The following is a 22,574-nucleotide window of genomic DNA, read 5'->3' as shown; positions in this document are numbered from 1 at the left end:
CGGTCCGATGCTTAAACATTTGGTACTTAACATAGACCATCAACTTTTGCCAAACCCAAAAGTCTGAGTTGAGATGTCCCAGTTTCTATTCACTCCTATCAAATCCAGAATTCCAAGTGCAAATGTCCCGAAGTTGAAGCCAACGACTCCCTACGGTTTTTATGTCTTAACTCATTTCAAGACATCAAAGGCAGTGGGTGATCACACAGGAAGCCCGGGCACCTTCAGCAGGGTAGCGCCCGTACTTTGGCATCTGCACAGATGCTGGGGGTACCCCAGGTCCTTGTTCTATGTCCACAGTGGGCCGTAGGCAGAGCTGCGTAGAGGTTGTACCAGAGGGCTTGAAAGACGACACTAACTGGTAGCCATTGTAGTAGAGCTTCTTCTCTGGTACGTGCGCACCGTCCTTTTTTGATTGTCCAGATTTCCCACGTGACATCCACGGCCTATCATAGTTTACTTGGTGTGGCCACCAGTCACCTTGGCTTGGTTTTCAATTTCTAGTCATTGTTATAAGGCTTCTCCAAAGAGTCTAACATTGACTTGCAGGAATGCTGCCATCCAATAGGTGGTGCTGTAGAGGTATTGTTCCATCTTGCCTATTTGCATATTTCCCAGAGGAGCATGGATGGGCTTATGTCTCCTCACACCGTCTCCCCAAGGATAAACAATACCCTTCCTGACCCAGAATGAGTAACGGTAATGGAAGTCATAAAACTTGGTCCATTTGTTCACGACCCAAGCATACCGCCAACGCATGATACGAAACACGTCGCCCCCCCCATAGACTTACTATTGGGGGTCTTCTTTGTGACTCTCAGGTACCGGATGGGTTTGCAGGCTCTGCACCCCCTATAACAATGACATCACTTAGCAGGAGCCTCGTGCCCAGAGGGGCTTCTTACCTCTCGTTGTGGAGCGACATTCTGGGAGGGTCCAAGTTGGGATTCTCCATGGATTCCATCTGAGAGCAGCGCAGGAAATAGTATAATGTGTGCAGGGAGTCCGGAGACCAGGTGATGTGCTGCTGTGGATGGCGAGCTTGGCGTGCGGGGCTCATGCCAGGCCTCGGGGTGCTCAGACATTGCATATGATGCATGGCGCGGGACACCAGGTCACCTGAGGACACAAACATCATGAGACATCATTGATATAAGTGATACGTTCTCAAATCTACAGTAGCTGCAGACTCTTAGCCCTGGTCCCCTGCACTCCAGTGCCGTTCCATGACATTTTCAAGATCTCAGATTGCTGTCAGTGGATGGAAACTTTCATAGGCTGAATGAGGCCTTTCTTGCTGATGTCCAATAGACGGAGATTCCTAGTTGTCTATAAGACTATGACCACATAGAGTGGTTACCGTGTGGCCGAGACACGTCGGCGATGCGGTTAAAATGCGCTTCGACATTCGATTTTATTGCAAGTGAGTTTTCAAATAGATTGTTGGCAGCTGCGTGATAACTGCGCAAAATTGTGGGGAAGCAGCGGTCCTACCCCCCAAAAAACACACAACCATTTACAATTTGAAAACTGGGCCAATCTGGGTTAAAACGTTTATTTTTGGCCTTAGCGAGCGCGCCAATGCACTGCAACGACTCCGCGCCCGTGTTACCCGGACATGGCTGCTCTCACATCTGCGTTGGGGGTTCGTGTTTCCTGCTCCATTATGGGATCCCGAAAGGTGAATCCCCCGCGGCCGAGCGGCTCCGTCTTATGATGAAACTGAGAAGTGCGGAATGGACTTCATTGACTATAATGGGGTCCGTCCACTTTCTGCTCAGCTGTCTGACATTTTACGGCATTTTGCAGCACTTTTTCTTCCAGTAGTTTGTGCCAGATCTGCGACCGACTCTCTGACCGGAAGTTCGAACGCAGACGTGAAACCGTCCTAAAACAGATATTTGACCAGAAGAGATTTTTAGCCTCTGAATGTAAGCAATGCCTCCTTTCACTGACAGCAAGCAGAGATCTTGAACATAGTGACTTCATAATACAATGAAGTTTATTGCGTGCAGCGATGACACCCTTGCCAGCATGCGGGCGGGCTCCTCACTACGGGTAGCGTCACGCCATGGTGCTATACTCACTCAACTCCGAGATGCTCCCAACGCATGTGGCGAGCAGCGACTGCTCCAAAGTGCGTAGTTCAAGGTGCGTGTATGCGTCGGTGGCGTCATCTCGCTCAAGAGAATTGTCTTTGTATGGACTGAAGTATGGAGGAAGGGAGAGGACCCCTGAGGAGGAAAAAAGAATCAGTGAGAACGCCTGCGAATATTGCGGTACTAAGCAGCGAATACGGACACGAAAATCAGAAGCAGCTCATAAAACGCAATATAATCCTAATGAAACGGTCCACGATGCCATAACCACATGCAGCCATAACCCAACCTGTGGTGGCCAATGGGTGGAGGATTTTGCCAATAACATGGCTGCTTTATTGGAAAAATAAGTGCCCATTGGCCAGTGGGGATCATAGGGGCTTCGTCTGCATGCGGCTACCGCATTGTGGGACCGTACCCTGAATCCCTCCCATGATGACAATTAGTTCAAATTTCAATGCCTAATAACATCTTTATAGGGGCTGAGGTCCGGTTTTCTGATACAGACCAATAAATCCCCTGCTGGACTCCTGAGCTCCCCCTAGTGGTGGCAGCAGGAAGGCACAATTGTATCATTTAACGCAAATAGCACTTTTATGATGGCAGGTCTAGTTGTTTAACGAAGCACTGATTGTGATGATGGACAATTGTTTGCCTATCCTTTACGCTGGCGGGGATTTTTTCCGGTTGCGCAAAAGACATAATTAGCCAACGAACAAGTGTTTGCTCATTTGTCAGTCTGCGAAAAAGAGCCTTTAAGGGGTTTTGCCAAGTTATAAAGTTACCCCCTATCTACAGGATAAGGGATAACTTTATGATAAGTGGGGGTCCGAATGCTGGGACCCCCAACCGATCCTGAAAATGAAGCAGCCGCTCAACTTAAGTCACAGAGTTCAAGCACTTCAGCAATCTCCGGCACGGTCATTGAAGTGGCGGTGTACCTGCACAAAGTCCACTCCATTCTATCGGGAACCAACTGGATTCTGTGGGGGCCCAGCTATTGCACTCCTACCGATCTTAAAGTTATCTTCAATCCACAAGATGGGGATAACTTTATAACTTGGCACTGCCCCTTTAAGACTATGCAGGGGAAGGGCTGAAATACGCGGGGAATGCGTGTATGTCGGTTGCGTGAATATACTGCGGATTACACAGCTGAGACCCACACGCGGCCGCGTGAACGAACCTCGATCTACAGATATACAAGGAAATCAATCAGCACAGACTGTTGGACCTAAAATCGGAAGCAAATCTGTTCCATCGGCTCGTGGGACGCGTCTGGACATATCGCCGTCACATGTGGTAGTTATTACACCCATAGAGCCCCCGTACCAATTGTCATGAGAGATCCTCTGGCGCACACGTGTCGCGCTCAAGGCCAGCGAGCCGAATCCAGCCCACCATGGCATTTTATGTGGCCCAGAAGGACAAGATCTCCACTTTCTCCCAAGGACACAGCCAGTGCTTGGCAGATGGGACGGCGCTGGCACAGGGAGCGGGTGCCATCTTGGATTGTGAGCTCCGATGCACTTCCACACTGCTCTGTTCAGCAGCTCAGAGGTGGTAGCACAGCTCGGACCCCCTACCCGGCACTCTAGCCACCCGTCAAGGTAGGAAGCTCGAAGCTAAAGAGGAAGGGGAGAAACCCATCATAATGTGGAGAGCTCCACAGCCATGTAAGGAGTAGTTACACTTAGGGCTTAATCACACTGGAGGATGCAGTTTCAGACCCCTGTTGCTGGAAGGGGTCGGAGGAGGATGTCAGGAATCGGTCTGACCAACAGGTGCTGCACAGTCAGGAGGAACCGAATACAACACGGGTGCGTCAACTAATGTCGGAACACACAACTTGCCATTCCTTAGCACAGATGGTTATAACAGCAGGCGACCAGTTCCAGCGCCATTGTGTCTAAGAGAAACAGAAAGGCGAGACTCCAGCGAGCAAAAGAGTGCAAAACTTGTATCACTGAGCTGCGGAAAAACATCTCCTGGTCAGATGGATCCAGATTTCTGCTCTGATGGGAGGTCAGAATTTGGCACAAGCAGCATGAATCGCTGACCCCTTCCTGTCAGCTGGTCAGGACATGTCAGCACCGCCATCTAATCTGCAGCGACTACAAGCAGCTTCCTGTCCGCAGGGGCCGATATTCCTGCAGGATGATTTCATCACCCAGTGAAATCTACACCACGATGAATTACTGCAGTTCTGAAGGCCAAAGGCAGGGGCATAACTATAGGGGGTGCAGAGGTAGAACTACCAGACACAGGAGCCTTAGGGGGCCCAAAGACCCTCCTGTTACATACCCGTACACCAGTATTATAAATGGCACATGGTAGATAAGGGGCCCTGTTGTAGATTTTGCATCGGGGCCCAAGGGCTCCTAGTTGCACCTCTGGCCAAAGTCGTCCAACTAGATGGGGGCTCTAATTAAGGGGCCATTCAGTATATTTGATTGCTGTCAGTGAATGAGAACCCTCTAGGTTACATTCAGAGGCTCAAACAGCAGCTCTGCTCCCCGCTGAGACGTGGATACAATTGTATGAATGTAAATAATTCTGATACATTGTAGCAAACTACCCAAGAAATGTGCTGCCATGTGTTCAGCTGGCAGAGGGTGTGCGGACTGGTTACAATTCTATCTACTTCTCAGCTGAGAGCAGGACTATCTGCCCCAAGTGTCCTCGTTCACTGACAGCAAGGAGAAATCTTGAAAATGTTGAGAAATCAGAAAATTGCTGAACTTTTCATTTATATATAGTGATTTTTTAACATAAAACTGGAAAGCCTCTTGTTGTAGATCAGAAGCGGCCGGCCAGCTGCAGGCGATCAGGTATGATGAGGCGATCAGGTATGATGAGGCTGTACTTACACATGTCCAGTATCTAACCATCTACCGTACGACGCGCACGCAACCACTCCAGACGACTGCGCAAGACATCATGGCTATAAAATTATATAATCTGCCCATTTCCTCAGAAAGGAGACATGAATAACCTGCTGGCGCCGCGCCCAACCGTTATTTTATTCCGCTCCGCTGTACCAAAGAGAACAAAAACCAGGCAGGCTTTTCAATTCCAGAAGTCAAGGATAAGAGTGCGAGTTCCAAATATCTCAAGACGGGAGCGCTAATAACTCCAGCAGACGGGGAAAGTATTCCGGGAAGGTTTATGTGGCTGAACCATTAATGGCCACTCCATAAACGTGCGGGTGCTGATGGGTGTCGGACAGGTTGTGGAGGTGATATCAGCGGCCGCTGACAATGGAAGAGCTACAGTAAAACAATTGTGAGAGAAGTTTAGTCTTGTGCAAAAGTTTAGGCGCCCCTTGTCAAAGCACACGAACAAAAACAGTAGTGAAGCGACTTTAACCCCTTAAGAACACCTTGTCATGTGCTTAAAAACTTTTAAAAAACTTCTAAGGCCGGTCTCACAGACCGGATTTGGATTGTGGGATCCACGATTGTCACCCGTGCGAACGATCCGCAGTATTCTGCATCCATTAACAAGAATAGAGCATTGGCATGTCTGGAAATAAAATTGCAGCATGCGCTATTCTTGTGCGAATTCCGCACGGATGGCTTTTGACGCCTGGTAACGGTGTGGGGGGGAAAAAAAGATTTAAACAAATGTCCGGACCATTCGTAATACAGATTTAAACATTTCATTGGCAGTAGGTGTTTTGACGGCATACTTGGCACAATTTTGGGGGTCATTACAATTACAATTAACCCCGTACCAGATGTGTACATATTATTTATACGTAATATATATATATATTTGTTTTTTATTCTTTTAGGGACCCTACATACTATCAGAATATTTCTGCAGCACTGCTGAAGAACTCGTTGCCATACGGAAAATTCCGCACCAAAATCCACATATGGGGCTGTATTCACCATCCCGCAATTTTACCCGCAATTCCAATGTATGTTGCAAGGAAAAAACATCGCCGTAATGCGGTTTGCACACGTGTGAAAATTTGATGTTGTTTCAATAGTAAAAAAAAATGTAAAAAAATCACGTCATACTTGCGTGAAACTCGCTTTCACATGTCAGTATGGTACGATTTTTTTTTGGTTCCCATAGGAAATAACGGGTGATCCTTGAACTGAATCACGCTGCGTGAATAGCTAGGTCTTGCCCTATCTTTTGACTAAAAATTCTGGAAGCTCCCGTAGACTCCTATGGGAGCTGAAAAAAAAGTGAGGAGGAGGGAGTTTATCTGCGTCCAGCACTCGGAGAAGTAGACAGCTACCGCTACTTAAGCTATTAGAAGTCCTTCCATGGATTTCTGCCGACCGACGGAATTCCGCGCTGAAGCGTATTTTTCCCGCTATACACCCATGTGAATGGATGAGAAAACAGTAAGCTTGGGACTTGATGATGACTATTCTTTATTAATGCGATTTTACGGCAGGTGTGGGCAGCCATAAAAACGCATACACTCATGTGAATAAGACCTAAATAAAAGGTTATTTTCACATATCGCAATTGTCCTTTTTTGGTCTGTATTCATGGACCAAAATTGGCCATTAAAGTGTTATTCCAGGCATTTAATCCCTTGCAGCATTGATAAGCTATCCTCAGGATAGGCCATCAGTAGTTGTTCCGTAGGGGTCCACCCCTCGGGACCCTAGCTGATCAGCTAATCTCAGCCCTCACTATAATAGATGGCTTCTCTCCTACTGTAACCAATGGCAGCTCTACCTTCTATTGCACTTCTGGTCCCGTGACCAATGTGGATGGAGATGTCATCATCCGTCCCACAGAAGTGAGTACAGGGCTGAGATCAGCGGCGGACCGCCGCCAATCAACTATTGATGACCTGTTCTGAGGATAGGTCATTAGTACTGCAAGAGGTAATTGCGTGGAATATCCCTTTAAAGTCTATTGGTGCGTAAAAACACACGACGAACGCGCATCTGTGGTTATTTTGCGCAGCCTCTTTTCTATGTGTTGTGCCAAAAGTCGCGAGGATAAAAATCGCAGCATGTTCTATCTTTTGCCGTTCCCTCGCTACGCCTCGCCAACTGTTTTCACATACAGTAAAAAGGTGCATTTTTTTTACGTACCAAAATTCCATACGTCCGAGTGAATGAGCCCTAAGGCCACACAGTGACTTCGGCCATGTGGAACGAAGATCGCAACGTAACACTGCGACATCGCATCTAATGAATGTCAATGGCGTCATACTACAACCTGCAGGCTATTGTGACCATTGCAAAAAATCCAAACCTGTTGACTTTTATTTGCCTGCAACTTCGCCATCACAGATTGTAATAAAAGTCACGTACGACTGCGACTAACTTATGACCTGTCTGAGATTTGGCCTTTTTTTTTACCGCACCTTCGCAGCTCTGAAATAGTTGCACAACTTTTTGGGTCATGTGACTTGTCTGCAACCACAGTCACTATGTAGTCCTGGCAGAACACCTGAGTGCAGGTAATACTCCGACACCGCACTGTGCTGCGAACCGAACCCTAACCACACCATGCCACGCCGCACCACCAGCGGCTGCAGCGCCGCATACAGCGCAGCACACACGAGTCATTAATAAGGAGCACAATAAGAAAACGAGATTTAAATTGGCATCTCAGACGGCTCTTTGTGCTGCAGATTACAGCTGACCACTGGGGAGCACATTCTGGAGGACGCTCACATGCGAGGAGCGCACAGGGAGATAAGGCCGGTCTCAGAGGATCTTCCAGCCATCTGCAGGCATAGATATAGACCAAATATCAAGCAACAATACAACGTATTAGCATTTCATGTCTGCTCAGCCTGCCAAGCCTCCAGAGGTAAGTGTCCCCAGCTGGAAGCCTCCTGCCAAGCCCTCCTTCTGCTCACGTTGGAGCGAAAGCAGAAAGAAGAGAATGTTCAAGTTTACGGAACAGAGAAAAACTCAGGAGCCAAAATGTAACATCCCATTATATGTAATAATCAGTCCAGCAGCACCGGCCAGGAGGAACAAACATTCTGACAGATCTTCCACTGGTCTGTTCAACGTGTACATGCATCAGGTCTGACCATGCTAAAAGGTATGTACACGTGTGACCCCACTGGAAGGATTTTATATAGAGACACCCTGCATAAAAAGTAATGTCACTATGTACATACATTACTTATCCTGTACTGATCCTGAGTTACATCATGTATTATACTCCAGAGCTGCACTCACTATTCTGCTGGTGGAGTCACTGTGTACATACATTACTTATCCTGTACTGATCCTGAGTTACATCCTGTATTATACTCCAGAGCTGCACTCACTATTCTGCTGGTGGAGTCACTGTGTACATACATTACTTATCCTGTACTGCTCCTGAGTTATATCCAGTATTATACTCCAGAGCTGCACTCACTATTCTGCTGGTGGAGTCACTGTGTACATACATTACTTATCCTGTACTGATCCTGAGTTACATCCTGTATTATACTCCAGAGCTGCACTCACTAATCTGCTGGTGGAGTCACTGTGTACATACATTACTTATCCTGTACTGATCCTGAGTTACATCTGGTATTATACTCCAGAGCTGCACTCACTATTCTGCTGGTGGAGTCACTGTGTACATACATTATATTTACTGTACTGATCCTGAGTTACATCTTGTATTATACTCCAGAGCTGCACTCACTATTCAGCTGGTGGAGTCACTTACTTATGTTCTGATTCACAAGACAATGTCCATCTAGTTCAGCTTATTTCCTTCCCCCATTGTTGATCCAGAGGAGGGAGAGAAAAAAAAACAGTCAGAGGCCACTTTTACCCCATTTTGGGAGAAAAATTCCTTCTCGACTCCATAATGATAGTCAGAATAATCCCTGGATCATCATTTTGATAGCTCCTACCTGACTCCTAGACCCGGATCAACTACCCCGCTGGTCACCTGATGTCTATATCCTGTAATGTCGTAGCGCTCATCTAGTCCCACTTAAACTCCTCTAGCGATTTTGCCATCTGATCTTTTTTTATGTGTGAAAAAAAACCCCAAAACTGGCAGCATCTTCGTATTACAGATCGACCAATCAAATCTATGGGATCATTTAAAGAAAAGCAGTGAATGCGCATGAAGTGACCTCAGTAGTAATAGTGTCTCCAGTAGTGGTTCCAATAGTAATAGTGACATGAGTAGTAACAGTTCCCATGAGTTGTGGTCCCAATAGTAACAGTGCCTCCAGTAATAGTGACCCCAGTAGTAATAGTGGCTCCAGTAGTGGCCCCAATAGTATTAGTGACCTTAGTAGTAATAGTGCCCAGTAGTAATAGTGGCTCCAGTAGTGGCCCTAATAGTATTAGTGACCTTAGTAGTAATAGTGGCTCCAGTAGTAATAGTGGCTCCAGTAGTGGCCCCAATAGTATTAGTGACCTTAGTAGTAATAGTGGCTCCAGTAGTAATAGTGGCTCCAGTAGTGGCCCCAATAGTATTAGTGACCTTAGTAGTAATAGTGCCTGCAGTAGTAATAGTGGCTCCAGTAGTGGCCCCAATAGTATTAGTGACCTTAGTAGTAATAGTGGCTCCAGTAGTAATAGTGGCTCCAGTAGTGGCCCCAATAGTATTAGTGACCTTAGTAGTAATAGTGGCTCCAGTAGTAATAGTGGCTCCAGTAGTGGCCCCAATAGTATTAGTGACCTTAGTAGTAATAGTGTCCCCAGTAGTATTAGTGGCTCCCGTAGTTGCCCCAATAGTATTAGTGACCTTAGTAGTAATAGTGCCCCCAGTAGTAATAGTGGCTCCAGTAGTGGCACCAATAGTATTAGTGACCTTAGTAGTAATAGTGGCTCCAGTAGTGGCACCAATAGTATTAGTGACCTTAGTAGTAATAGTGGCTCCAGTAGTGGCCCCAATAGTATTAGTGACCTTAGTAGTAATAGTGCCTCCAGTAGTGGCCCCAATAGTAATAGTGACCTCAGTAGTGGCCCCAATAATATTAGTGACCTTAGTAGTAATAGTGCCTCCAGTAGTGGCCCCAATAGTAATAGTGACCTCAGTAGTGGCCCCAATAATATTAGTGACCTTAGTAGTAATAGTGCCTCCAGTAGTGGCCCCAATAGTAATAGTGACCTCAGTAGTGCCCCCAGTAGTAATAGTTCCCCCAAGTTGTGGTCCCAATAGTAACATTGCCTCCAGTAGTAATAGTGACCTCAATAGTGGCTACAATAGTAATAGTGCCCCCAGTAGTAACAGTTTCTCCAAGTTGTGGTCCCAATAGTAACAATGTCCTCAGTAGGAATAGTGCCTCCAGTAATAACCCCAGTAGTAATAGTGACCTTGGTAGTGGCCCCAATAGTAACAGCACCCCCAGTAGTAATAGTGGCTCCAGTAGTGGCCCCAATAGTAACTGTGCCCCCAGCAGTAATAGTACCTCCAGTAGTGGCCCCAGTGCCCTGAGCTTTTCCTTAGCCCTGTTCTGGGATTGGTTGCTATGGGCAACAGACAGATTTAATTTTAGACAGGTCCATAAATTCCTCCAAAATGTTCCAACAATCAGCGCATTTCCTGTAAGAAGAGCCGCGCTGCGATCAGGTAGACGGATAATCGGAGACGTTCTGTATCCTCCACCTGTCCTGATGTCCGAGCCAAGGAGATGAGCTGCGATTATCCTGCAGCCCGCGGCGGCGAATCAGACGCAGATTATCTGACGGATCAACAAGAGCTCAACATCTACTGACGCCAGAAACACGGGACAAACACAGCTGGGAGACGCCGCACCTCTACGGAGGGCCGGGGACGCCACCGCGAACAGCAGCGGGTTTATCCTCCTGTGGTTTGATGTCCAAAATGTTGAGCCAGTTCCTCGCTTAACTCCTTAACTACCAGACATTTTTTCAGGTTTATGTTTTTTTCATCCGCACGTTCTAAGAGGTATAACTTTTTTGAGGTGTTTGGCTTTTGCAATCACAGTGTAAGGGCGGCTTCAGACGACGGTATATTGGGCGGGTTTTCACGCTCAGCCGACATACGGGGTCCCTCTCTGCAGGGGGAGGAAGCTGGAAGAGCCGGGAGCAGTGCTCTGAGCTCCCGCCCCCTCTCTGCCTCCTCTCCACCCCCTCTCCACTATTTTCAATTGGAGGGGGTGAAGCTAAGTTCTGGGACTTAGCTTTGCCCCCTTCCATTGTAAATAGTGGTGAGGGGCGGAGAGGGGGCAGGAGCTCAGTGGTTTTTCTTTCACTTTGACTTAATTTATTTACTTTTTTAGTCCCCTTAGGGACTTTTACAATATACTGCAATGCTTTAGTATTGCAGTATATTGTATATTTAACTTTGACATGATTAACACCCACCAAGGGAGGGGCTTAATATGGTTAAATACATGGGACACAACCACACCCCAATTTAAATAGCTACTTAGCCTAATGAGTTCCGGATGTTTCCTTTTTCCGCCACCCATAGGCCTCTATGGTGTTCTTTGGTGCGGAAATGCATAAAAAAAAATAGAGCATGCTGGAAGTGGAATCACATGACCAGCGGCTCGGCGCTCGCTAGAGGCTGCCAGGGGGCTTGTGCCGACAGCGCCATGTATTCCGTGGTGAAGGGGGGCGTTGTATCTCCTGATATGGATATGCTCACCATTGGTGCGGATTTTGGTTTAGGGTGTTTTTATGCGGAAAGCCGTGGAATTTTCCACAGTGGACATTATGTAACGGTTCCACCCCATGTGAACATACCCTTAGGGCTTCATCTAATCACCCCGCAACTCTAATCATCTGCATATCTGCCTGAGATGTAACTGAAACGACAACTACTTCTAGGGACTGGATTGTTTTTGACAAACAGAGTGTATTTCCATAGTGTAAAACTTAGTGGGGCTCCTTTGGCCCTTATAACATCGGACACTCTCTGTGGCATATTTTTTAATAACGTCTGATATACTTCAGCTGGTATTTCCCTCCATGCATCCTGCAAATGTCTGGTTTTTTCTCAAATAAGATGGACCCTGTTCGTATTTCCTGACCTAACATTCCAGTTTGCCCCAAAGATGTTCAATAGGATTTAGGGTGAAGTCACACGAACGTATATCGGCTCGGTTTTCACGCTGAGCCGATATACGTTGTCTTCGTGTGCAGGGGGGGGGGGGGGAGGATGGAGGAGCCAAGTGCAGGAACTGAGCTCCCGCCCCCCTCTCTGCCTCCTCTCCGCCCCTCTGCACTATTTGCAATGGGGAGAGGCGGGGCAGGGGCGGGGCTAATTATCGGAACTTAGCCCCGCCCCACCCCGCCTCTTCCCATTACAAATAGTGCAGAGGGGTGGAGAGGAGGCGGGACCTCAGTTCCTGCTCCTGGCTCTTCCATCCTCCCCCCCCCCTGCACACGAGGACAACGTATATCGGCTCGGCGTGAAAACCGAGCCGATATACGTTCGTGTGGCTTCACCCTTAGGTTGTGCAGCCGGTCCAATCATGGAACCTCCATATCCTCAAACCAACATAAAACAGCATTGGATGTGTGACGAGGCGCGTTGTCTTGATGGAAGTATGGCCGACCATTCCCAGAGTATTACCACATTGTCAGCAGCACCTTATTGTCTAGAAAGTCAGGATCACCTCCGTGTTCATGGCTCTTGTCACTACAACCAACGGACTGAGACCATGCCACGTAACACATCCCCAGACCATAACAGAACCTCCGGCAAAAGGTGCTCCCCGGGCTCCTCCACACTCTGATAGATCCATCTGATGTGAAGATGGAGTAGTGGGATTCATCACTCCATAGAACATTCTTCAATTGCTCAACTGTCCAATGATGCTGCTGCTTGCACCATTGTAGATTGGCTGATGTGTCTTCTTTGAGAGAAGTTGCCAGACATTTGCAGGATGAATGGAAGGAAATACCAGCTGAAGTGTATCAGATGTTAGTAGAAAGTGTGCCATGGAGAGTATCCAATGTCATTAGGGCCAAAGGAGCCCCACTAAGTATTAACATATAGAAAGCAATACTTCTTTTGATTCTTGCTCAGTTGTCTATCCCATTGGCCCACCAGAACACCAAATGGTCCTCTGATGGGTTCAAGCCCTGGCACAATAATGGACCCCAAAAGTCCAGCAGAAGACAATAATTTACCACTAGGGTCTATTTCTTTTAGGATAATCAGAATTGGCCTATTAGACCTTACTGATGATACATCCTGTGCGTGCAATTACATTTGGCCGTGTATAGTTGGCCCTCAGAATCATTTCGCCTGGTGTGCACAAGGAACCCCAATCTGATGCCGATTTAAGGGGTATTCTGGGCATTCAATCCCTTCTAGCACTGACTACCTATCTAAGAATATGTCCTCAGTAGTTGAGCAGCGGGGGTCCGCTGCTCAGATTTCCCGGCAATCACCTGATCTCTGCCCCCGCACTCACTGCAGCGGAGCTGGACATCCGTGTTGGGATCATAGCCAGAAGGCTAATACAAATCAATGTGAACTACACCTTCTATAGCTTTTTCTGATCCCAATGCGGACAGAGCTGTCAACATCCGACCTGCAGCAGTGAATGCGGGGACTGAGATCAGGTGATTGCCAGGGGTCCCAAGTGGTGGACTCCACCGATCAGCTACTGATGACCTATCCTGAAGATAAGTCGTCAGAACTAGAAGGGGTAAAATGCCCAGAATACCCCTTGAAAAGGGTTTTTCCAGAACTGGACATGGCACAGTATGAGAAATGTATGGCTGGCCTCAGCTTTCCCCAGCAACATCAACTGATTCCCCCGGGTGCCGCCTTCTGGGAGGGTTGTGCATGTTGGCACCTTTAAGATTATACAGGAGTAGTATATGGCGACATGTGCCCAGATCTATAGAGTTACTGTTCTTGGCCTTCTGAGGCCAGCATGCCAACATGAATAAGGTTATTGTGCCAATGGGCATTTAGCACACACAGGGTTACTGTCCCTGGGTGCCAGTGTCTTGGACCCGGCACACACAGGGTTATTGTGCCAGGGCTCCGCGCAGCCCTTGGCTTTGCTCTCTTGGGTTTGGCTCTCTCGCTCCCCGGCATCTGGATACAATTAATGTGTCCAGTGATCGGCACCTTACACACTGCCCCATTTGTGCTGCTGATGCCAGAGCTGTTAAAGTGTTATTAATCTGGAAGCACATCTGTCTCCAGAGATGCCGCTCCGCCACATTAACCCTTTCACCGCCGCAGCCCTGAAGACCATGGAGAGAGGCTGCTGACAGATACAATGATCCCTTCTCTTCATGCAGAAAGTGTAACTATTCCATTCATTTCCTGGGGAGAAGAGACTGCAGCCTGGAAAACGGGCAACAGAAATCTCTCGGTGGAAAGTAACATAAAACCAAGCAGTCTACTCACATGGAATAGATATAAAACTTTCCGGACGTGTGATTAAGGACCCAGTGCATTAGTGGATAGTCAGAGGCCCCTAAGGTCCATTGTGATCATTAATAAAGGGGTTGTCTAGTTATAAAATATCGATGACTTGTTTGCGCAGCCAGCGCACTCATGCATTCAGCTGATTTCTGCAGGAAGCAGACGGCTCCGTTCTTACTTTAGTGGCCCGGTTTGGTATTGCAGGCAAAGTTCTCAATGGCAGCTTGGCCTGCAATACCAAGCTTAGCCACTACAGTAAGAACGGAGATGTCTGCTTCCTGCAGAAATCAGCTCAGAGCATAAATTACTGGCAGGGGTCCTGGATGGCCAACTCTGCCAATCTACTATTGATGACCAGCCCTATAGTACAACTGGAAAACCCCTTTAAACCACTGTCTCACTCTTGAACCAACTGCAGTTTAAGATTGGATCTTGATGGTTACAGCACTGCCATCAAGTGACCGGACGATTAAAGGGGGACGTCTCTTAAAAACCCGGGGCTATTTTCGTGTTAAGGTTTAACCTGCTGTTACCATTGGGGAGAATTCCAGAGCCGACACTGCAGTGTATACACTAGTATATATAGCATCAAATGAATGGGCAAGCACCGCAGCCTCTATTTGCCGGGCGTCCTGATCAGGGATGGAGCGTTACACATCATCATTAGTAGCAAACACTAAACTGCAAATTACATGCTCAGAAATAGCCACAAAAACTCACTTTTCTGTTCAGTGTAACATTTTTGTTTCCAAATATTGATATTTTTGCTTGAACACCTAATTCATCCGTCACACAGCGCTGACTGGGGCCAAGGTGTTTAACCTGGCAACAGTATACCACACTTTTCTTTTTGGGGAAAATAATGCTGCGCCTCCACACTGTATACGACATTGCCGGGCCATCCTGGTCACCTACATATAGAGACAGATGTACTGCAGTTTACAGGGTTTGTCTGTCTTTAAACGTCATTTTACATTCAACCACATTCAAATCAGTAAGCAGGTCCGGTACAGATTGCAGCTCTGAAGTCTTAAGAATAATGCAGCCCTGGAACGTAAAACAGGATGTAACTCAGGATCAGAACATGATAAGTAATGTATGTACACAGTGACTCCACCAGCAGAATAGTGAGTGCAGCTCTGGAGTATAATACAGGATGTAACTCAGGATCAGTACAGGATTAGTAATGTATGTACACAGTGACTCCACCAGCAGAATAGTGAGTGCAGCTGTGGAGTATAATACAGGATGTAACTCAGGATCAGTACAGGATAAGTAATGTATGTACACAGTGACTCCACTAGTAGAATAATGAGTGCAGCTCTGGGGTACAATACAGGATGTAACTCAGGATCAGTACAGGATAAGTAATGTATGTACACAGTGACTCCACAAGCAGAATAGTGAGTGCAGCTCTGGAGTATAATACAGGGTGTAACTCAGGATCAGTACAGGATAAGTAATGTATGTACACAGCGACTCCACCAGCAGAATAGTGAGTGCAGCTCTGGAGTATAATACAGGATGTAACTCAGGGTCAGTACAGGATAAGTAATGTATGTACACAGTGACTCCACCAGCAGAATAGTGAGTGCAGCTCTGGAGTATAATACAGGATGTAACTCAGGATCAGTACAGGATAAGTAATGTATGTACACAGTGACTCCACCAGCAGAATATTGAGTGCAGCTCTGGAGTATAATACAGGATGTAACTCAGGGTCAGTACAGGATAAGTAATGTATGTACACAGTGACTCCACCAGCAGAATAGTGAGTGCAGCTCTGGAGTATAATACAGGATGTAACTCAGGATCAGTACAGGATAAGTAATGTATGTACACAGTGACTCCACCAGCAGAATAGTGAGTGCAGCTCTGGAGTATAATACAGGGTGTAACTCAGGATCAGTACAGGATAAGTAATGTATGTACATAGTGACTCCACCAGCAGAATATTGAGTGCAGCTCTGGAGTATAATACAGGATGTAACTCAGGGTCAGTACAGGATAAGTAATGTATGTACACAGTGACTCCACCAGCAGAATAGTGAGTGCAGCTCTGGAGTATAATACAGGATGTAACTCAGGATCAGTAATGTATGTAATGACCATAATAATGTAGATTATATCTATTTATAAACTCAAAAAGATTTTCTGAGGTAGACAGGACAGATTTAAAAGCTCATTGATCCTGTGATAATATATGTACTGGCGCCCCCAAACCACTCTCTATCATTTACTACTCTCATGTGGCAGATAGGCCTCGGTGTACCCTCAGGCTCCATTCACACGGGGCAGTTTGGTTGCAATAAAAAACGCACCAAATAGTGCATTGGTGTGTTTTTACCATGTTTGTAGTAAAATATAGCAATGACCGCGCACAGTTTTGCGAATGCACTTTTTGGTGCGGTTTTTATTGTAACCGAACTGCCCTGTGTGAATGGAGCCTCAAACAACCCTGGTGCTACTGTAACCTCCGCACCTCCTATGACGGTCACTGAACATAGGCCACAATGCCACTGACTGTGCTGGAGGGAGCACCCCCCCCCCCCCCTGCTTGTTTTTCTCTCCCCTTCTCCTCGCTCTCTCGTGGCCATTGCTTCTTTTGCTGTAAAAAGTTGTGGTCATGTGAGCCACTTTTTCTCAATAGTTGGGTGCACAAGAGTTGGGATCCCCAAATCTAATCTACCCTATGGAGACATGTCATTGATTGGAACACTCCTTTAACTCTCTTGCTGAAGAACCTCTCAGTGCTGCCCCTGCTGGATCTATATTTGTACTGAACATTAGGTAATCTCTGCTTCTATGAATGGGTCTGTCGCCTTCAATATCTCCAGCGGCGGAACTAGAATAAAACAAGGAAAGTGTTTGCAAAGTTTCTCAAAAGACTTTGTGCAACTAGACTGTAAGATGATGTAATTACACCCGCGTCCGCTGAGGGTTGTAGTCACTTTGGTGCATTCCTAAGCACAGTCCAGCTCTTTCCATTACTTTATCTCCAACCCAAACTGTAAATCATTCATATGATCCATTAGTAATTGTCTTTTGTCCCTGCAGAATGAAAGGAGTTAATGTGTGGAGGCCGGGAAGCTGCGGACCGCTGTTTGTTTTATGAATTGTGCATTTCTGGGGAATATACACAGAGGCCATAGGAGAATTCGCCCTTTATACTGCGAACACACAAAATCCTGTTCTCCTGGAAAAGCCGTGCGCGTCTGGCTGACAGGACATGACTGTATTCAGCGCCAAGCAGAAGGAAGCCCATATATAATGATTTCCTGCAGAGCTGAAAGCGGGAGCTGTGTGTACAGACCGCAAGCGACAACCTACTGCGCCCGAGAGGAGGCAGCGGAATGACGGACTCTCTGTAGGGATATAATCTAGCGCACGCTGACATGTTCTTATGTATGTAACGTGCACACCGGGACCCTTCATCTATCAATGAAAGCCAACTCGTCACATGGTGCACTGAGCCGCTATTCACGGGACGGCAGCCATTCAACTCTCATTATCATCCTAGAGACACGGGAAACATTGGGGTCCAACCAACACGGGCAATTTATAGGATAAGGAAATCAGAAAAATACGTTTATCGAGGATATAATAATGTTAAAATCAAGTATTCTGGAGTATAGGGCAACCATAGAACAATTATACAAAGAGACCCAAAATAAAATACCACCATCCCTTTCTACTATCCCAGAAGTAGCAGAGCAGCCCCGGATGTTGGGGGCTCAACTGTCCCAGAAGCATCGAGGCAGCCCCAGATGTTGAAGACTCAACTGTCCCAGAAGCAGTGGGACAGCCCCAAATGTTGGGGGCTCAACTGTCCCAGAAGCAGCGGGACAGCTCCAGAAGGTGGGGGTTCAACTGTCCCAGAAACAGTGGGACAGTCCCGGGCGTTGGGGGCTCAACTATCCCAGAAGCAGTGGGACAGCCCCAGATGGTGGGGGTTCAACTGTCCCAGAAACAGTGGGACAGTCCCAGATGTTGGGGGCTCAACTGTCCCAGAAGCAGTGGGTCAGCTTGGATGTTGAGGGCTCAACTGTCCCAGAAGCAGCGGGACAGCCCCGGATGTTGGGGGCCCAACTGTCCCAGAAGCAGTGGGTCAGCCTCGGATGTTGGGGGCTCAACTGTCCCAGAAGCAGCAGGGCAGCCTTGGATGTTGGGGGCTTAACTGTCCCAAAAGCAGTGGGACAGCCCAGAATGTTGAGGGTTCAACTGACCCAAAAGCAACGGGACAGCCCTGGATCTTGGGGGCTCAACTGTCCCAAAAGCAGTGGGACAGCCCAGGATGTTGAGGGTTCAACTGATCCAGAATCAATGGGACAGCCCCAGATGTTGGCGGCCCAACTGTCCCGGAAGCAGCAGGACAGCCCCGGATGTTGGGGGACTTACTCTGATATGCACAGTCATTCACAAATAGCTGTCAATCATTGCTAGTACCGCCTACTGGACCTCCAAGTTCAGAATGAGCAGAGGTTTAGATGAATAAAAAGTTCTACTGAATCTGTCCCCATAAATCTATACATTAGTCTGCTCAGCTCCTCCCGCTCTAATGCATTTGGGACACCGTGTTCAAGATGACGGATTCCCTTTAAATAAGGAATCTTGTACTGTACAATCTAGTATTTTGTAGCAGAGAGGAAAATGACCCCCAACATTCCTGCACCGCCTGCAATAACTCTGCCTGGAGAACTGGATGCACTTCCTACAATCTTAATTCAAGGAACAGCCAAGGAGTAATGATTTGTCCAGGACAAGACGGGGATGATTTTACCAGCAGCTATTATAACATCGGCACTCACAAGGAGTATGTCCGTTTAAAATAAGAAAAAGTACAAATTATGGAGTTGTCATCTTCTCGCTGGTATATATTAGAAAAACTGGAAATAGCCAGTTTTAGGGTCTGGCAAGGTGGGCAGTTGCCTAGGGGCCCATGGTAACACTGATATGCACTAAGCAATGAAAACCCAGAAGCAAATGAAAACTACCAAGTATTAATTAGTTGCAGCATTATTTTGGGACTACATGGCAGTACTGGGGAGGAGTTCCTGATTGGCTACTCTATCTTTAAATATTCCTGGCTTCTGCAATGTGTTGCTGGTTATAGCATAAGCTATATGAATTTCAATCCAGTATTCATTGTGAGCTTCTAGGATTTACTTTTATTTCTTGTGAACGTAGTCTTCTTCCTGTGGGCATTTCTAGTTCAGTCCTTACTTATTTTGTATTATAGATGTTTCTTTTTTTCCTTCTTTGTATCTGCCTTCTGCTGCTTCTGAGTTACGTTCTGTTCAGTTTGTTTTTTTGTCTCCGAGTATTTGTGTGCTTTCATTGTTTGTTAGGGTTAGTGTTTTAGATAGGGTTTCCCTTAGGGTATTTAGGGATACCATCAGATGCTCCCAGGTGTAGAGCTGACTATGGGGTCTGGTGGTGGGATGTCCCCAGGTGCAGAACTGACAACGGGGTCTGGTAGTGGGATATCCCCAGGTGCAGAACTGACAACGGGGTCTGGTAGTGGGATGTCACCAGGTGTAGAGCTGACAATGGGGTCTGGTGGCGGGATGTCACCAGGCGTAGAGCTGACAATGGGGTCTGGAGGGGAATGTCACCAGGTGTAGAGCTGACAATGGGGTCTGGTGGTGGGATGTCACCAGATGTAGAGCTGATAATGGGGTCTGGTGGGGGAATGTCACCAGGTGTAGAGCTGACAACGGGGTCTGGTGGGGGGATGTCACCAGGTGTAGAGCTGACAACGGGGTCTGGTGGGGGGATGTCACCAGGTGTAGAGCTGACAACGGGGCCTGGCGGTGGGATGTTACCAGGTGTAGAGCCGACAACGGGGCCTGGCGGTGGGATGTCACCAGGTGTAGAGCTGACAACGGGGCCTGGTGGGGGGATGTCACCAGGTGTAGAGCTGACAACGGGGACTGGCGGTGGGATGTCACCAGGTGTAGAGCTGACTGTAGTGGCCCAGAACACCATCCTGGTTCCGCTTTATAAATGTCATACATGTTTTGTCCTATGTAGATGCACTGTGCAAACTTTGTCCTGTCATATCCAGTATGTGTGTTGCACAGCTGCAGCGCTTGAAGAGTTAAGTCATAAAATCACTGCCTGCATGTAGATGTATCAGTTTGCCTTGTCATGTGGTACAAGTAAGGATATAAATGTGAGTGCTTGAGAGCCGGAAGAGGTCTTCCATCTTGCCTGCTACAGAGTGCTAACACAGAGTCGCATAGAAGCACCTTTAGCTTCCCTGTAGGTGAAGAGGGAGGAAGAGGAGCGATATCTCGTAGCATTCGGAGTGTGGATGTGAGGAGTGAATCCAATCAGCATCATCAGAGAGAGAGAGCCCTATACAAGTTTCCTAAACAAGGTACCCGTTCTCACTACAGGCTTTTCCTGTGTGGCCATCCGTAATTAGGATCACCGCACAAAGGTACTTTAATGTGACACCCACGCATCTTCCGTGCGGGGTGTTTATTGGCTAAGCCTTCTTTTAATAATTGTCTGCCTGACAGTCTGTGAAGTGACCCCTACCCCCCTTCCTCCTCTGGAGTGTTCCCAATCCAGGACCGGTGACATACAGATAACGTGGACTGTAGGGCCGTATTCAGACTGTGTATCCTCCCTACGTCTGAGCTATCGTCTGCCAAAGTGTTACAGTGAATTGTACCAGCATTACCTGTTGTAAGAAGTTTATTATCTAAGTAAAAGTTATACTGGGCCCTAACCGTTCCTGGGCACCCGAGGTACTATACACAAGTCTCTGTGTTCATTTCTCCACCGTGTAACATACCGGTGTGTGGGAACCATGGTGTCATGAGTGATAAGTATACTACTCCCCCCATCCTGTTTATTGTCATTACCTATCCTAGGGGTGTCGAAGCTGGCCTGCGATCCTACTGTGGCCTTGGCTGCATGTCATTCCTCCGGGACACGGTAAGTGACAAGTCAGCACTTATCCCTCCCAGCTCTTCATGTTAGCCAGGTCCCCAGGGTCACCCCTCTGGGGTGTTGCACTGACAACAGGGTCTAGTGGTGGGATGTCACCAGGTATAAAGCTGACAACGGGGTCTGCCGGGGAAATATCACCAGGTGTAGAGCTGACAACGGGGTCTGGCGGGGGGATGTCACCAACCAATCAGTACGGAAATAAAATATGCAGAGTCCCACCAGCAGCACAGAGGTAATCCCACTTCAGGGTGAGGCTGGTAAATGCAGAAGCCAGACAGGAGCCCAAACCAGACGGGTTCCAACTGATTATCCAAATGAAGTAGTTTGATAAAGACCCGAGCACAGGGTCGATACGTGGCTGCTTGCTTCCTCATGTTGTTCCAATAAAGAATGAATGCTGCCTGGTTCTTCTTTTCTGCATTGATGACCAACGGTGGACCCGGGGAGTTGGGACCCTAACTGGGCTATTGCATAGTGCCTTGCACCAGCGGTGTGGCTGAACCCTTGGAGTGCTGCTGTGACTCTTTTTTCTTCTTGTGTCCAAATGAAGAAGTGACAGGCAGCATAGGCGGATGTAAATGATAAAGAAGACTTTACTGCCCCATCACAGTAACAGCGACGTTTCGGCCGTAATGGTCTTCTTCAAGCTTAGTACGGGACATCGCAGCTTCTGGTTCTTCCAAAGTCCACAGTTGACCATGGTTTTAGGAGATGGACACCAACTGACAGAACGTGGACAACGAAGCCTTGTAGGAGCTGTGAAGACATCACACACATCATCTGCCCTCACTCAAGAGGTCTCACAGGACATTGGACATCCATTAGCACCAGAACGATCCGTAGAGAACGGCATGTGAAGGGTTCCCATGGACGAGCGGCTGCACACAACATAACAGCAGTGAATGCACACCGGCGCCTGTGATCGGGCTTGGAGCGTTGGACTGCAAGTGAGTCGAAGCAAGTGTTGTGGACAGCTGAATCACAGTAACCATCTTCCAATCAGATGGCGGCACTTGGGTGTGGTGGTTGGCTTGTGAGCGGTTTCTACGTGATGCATCATCCCAAAAGTGAGGTTTGGAGGAGGTTCTGTTATGGAAAGGGGTTCTGCTAGGAAGGACTAAGACCATTGGTTATAGTGAAGTCCACCCCAACGCCAATGGGTACAGAGACATCCTGGACAATGTGGCATCA

The 22,574-nt window shown here is 47.5% G+C and overlaps 1 protein-coding gene across 2 annotated transcripts in view; it reads right to left on the bottom strand.

Moving 5' to 3' along the window:
• The window catches only part of ABTB2 (ankyrin repeat and BTB domain containing 2), a 108,831-nt gene that overhangs the window by 21,986 nt on the left and 64,271 nt on the right, over positions 1–22,574 (bottom strand). For both annotated transcript variants that reach the window (XM_066583514.1, XM_066583515.1), the window contains exons 2-3: positions 2,088–2,234; positions 906–1,119 (exon numbers count right to left, since the gene is read on the bottom strand). In XM_066583514.1, the coding sequence (XP_066439611.1) occupies positions 906–1,119; positions 2,088–2,234 (361 nt within the window). The remainder of the gene's footprint in view (positions 1–905; positions 1,120–2,087; positions 2,235–22,574) is intronic.

This window comes from Eleutherodactylus coqui, chromosome 11 (assembly GCF_035609145.1).
Source record: "Eleutherodactylus coqui strain aEleCoq1 chromosome 11, aEleCoq1.hap1, whole genome shotgun sequence".
Taxonomy (NCBI): Eukaryota; Metazoa; Chordata; class Amphibia; order Anura; family Eleutherodactylidae; genus Eleutherodactylus; species Eleutherodactylus coqui.
This window is presented reverse-complemented; position numbering and strand designations above follow the sequence as displayed.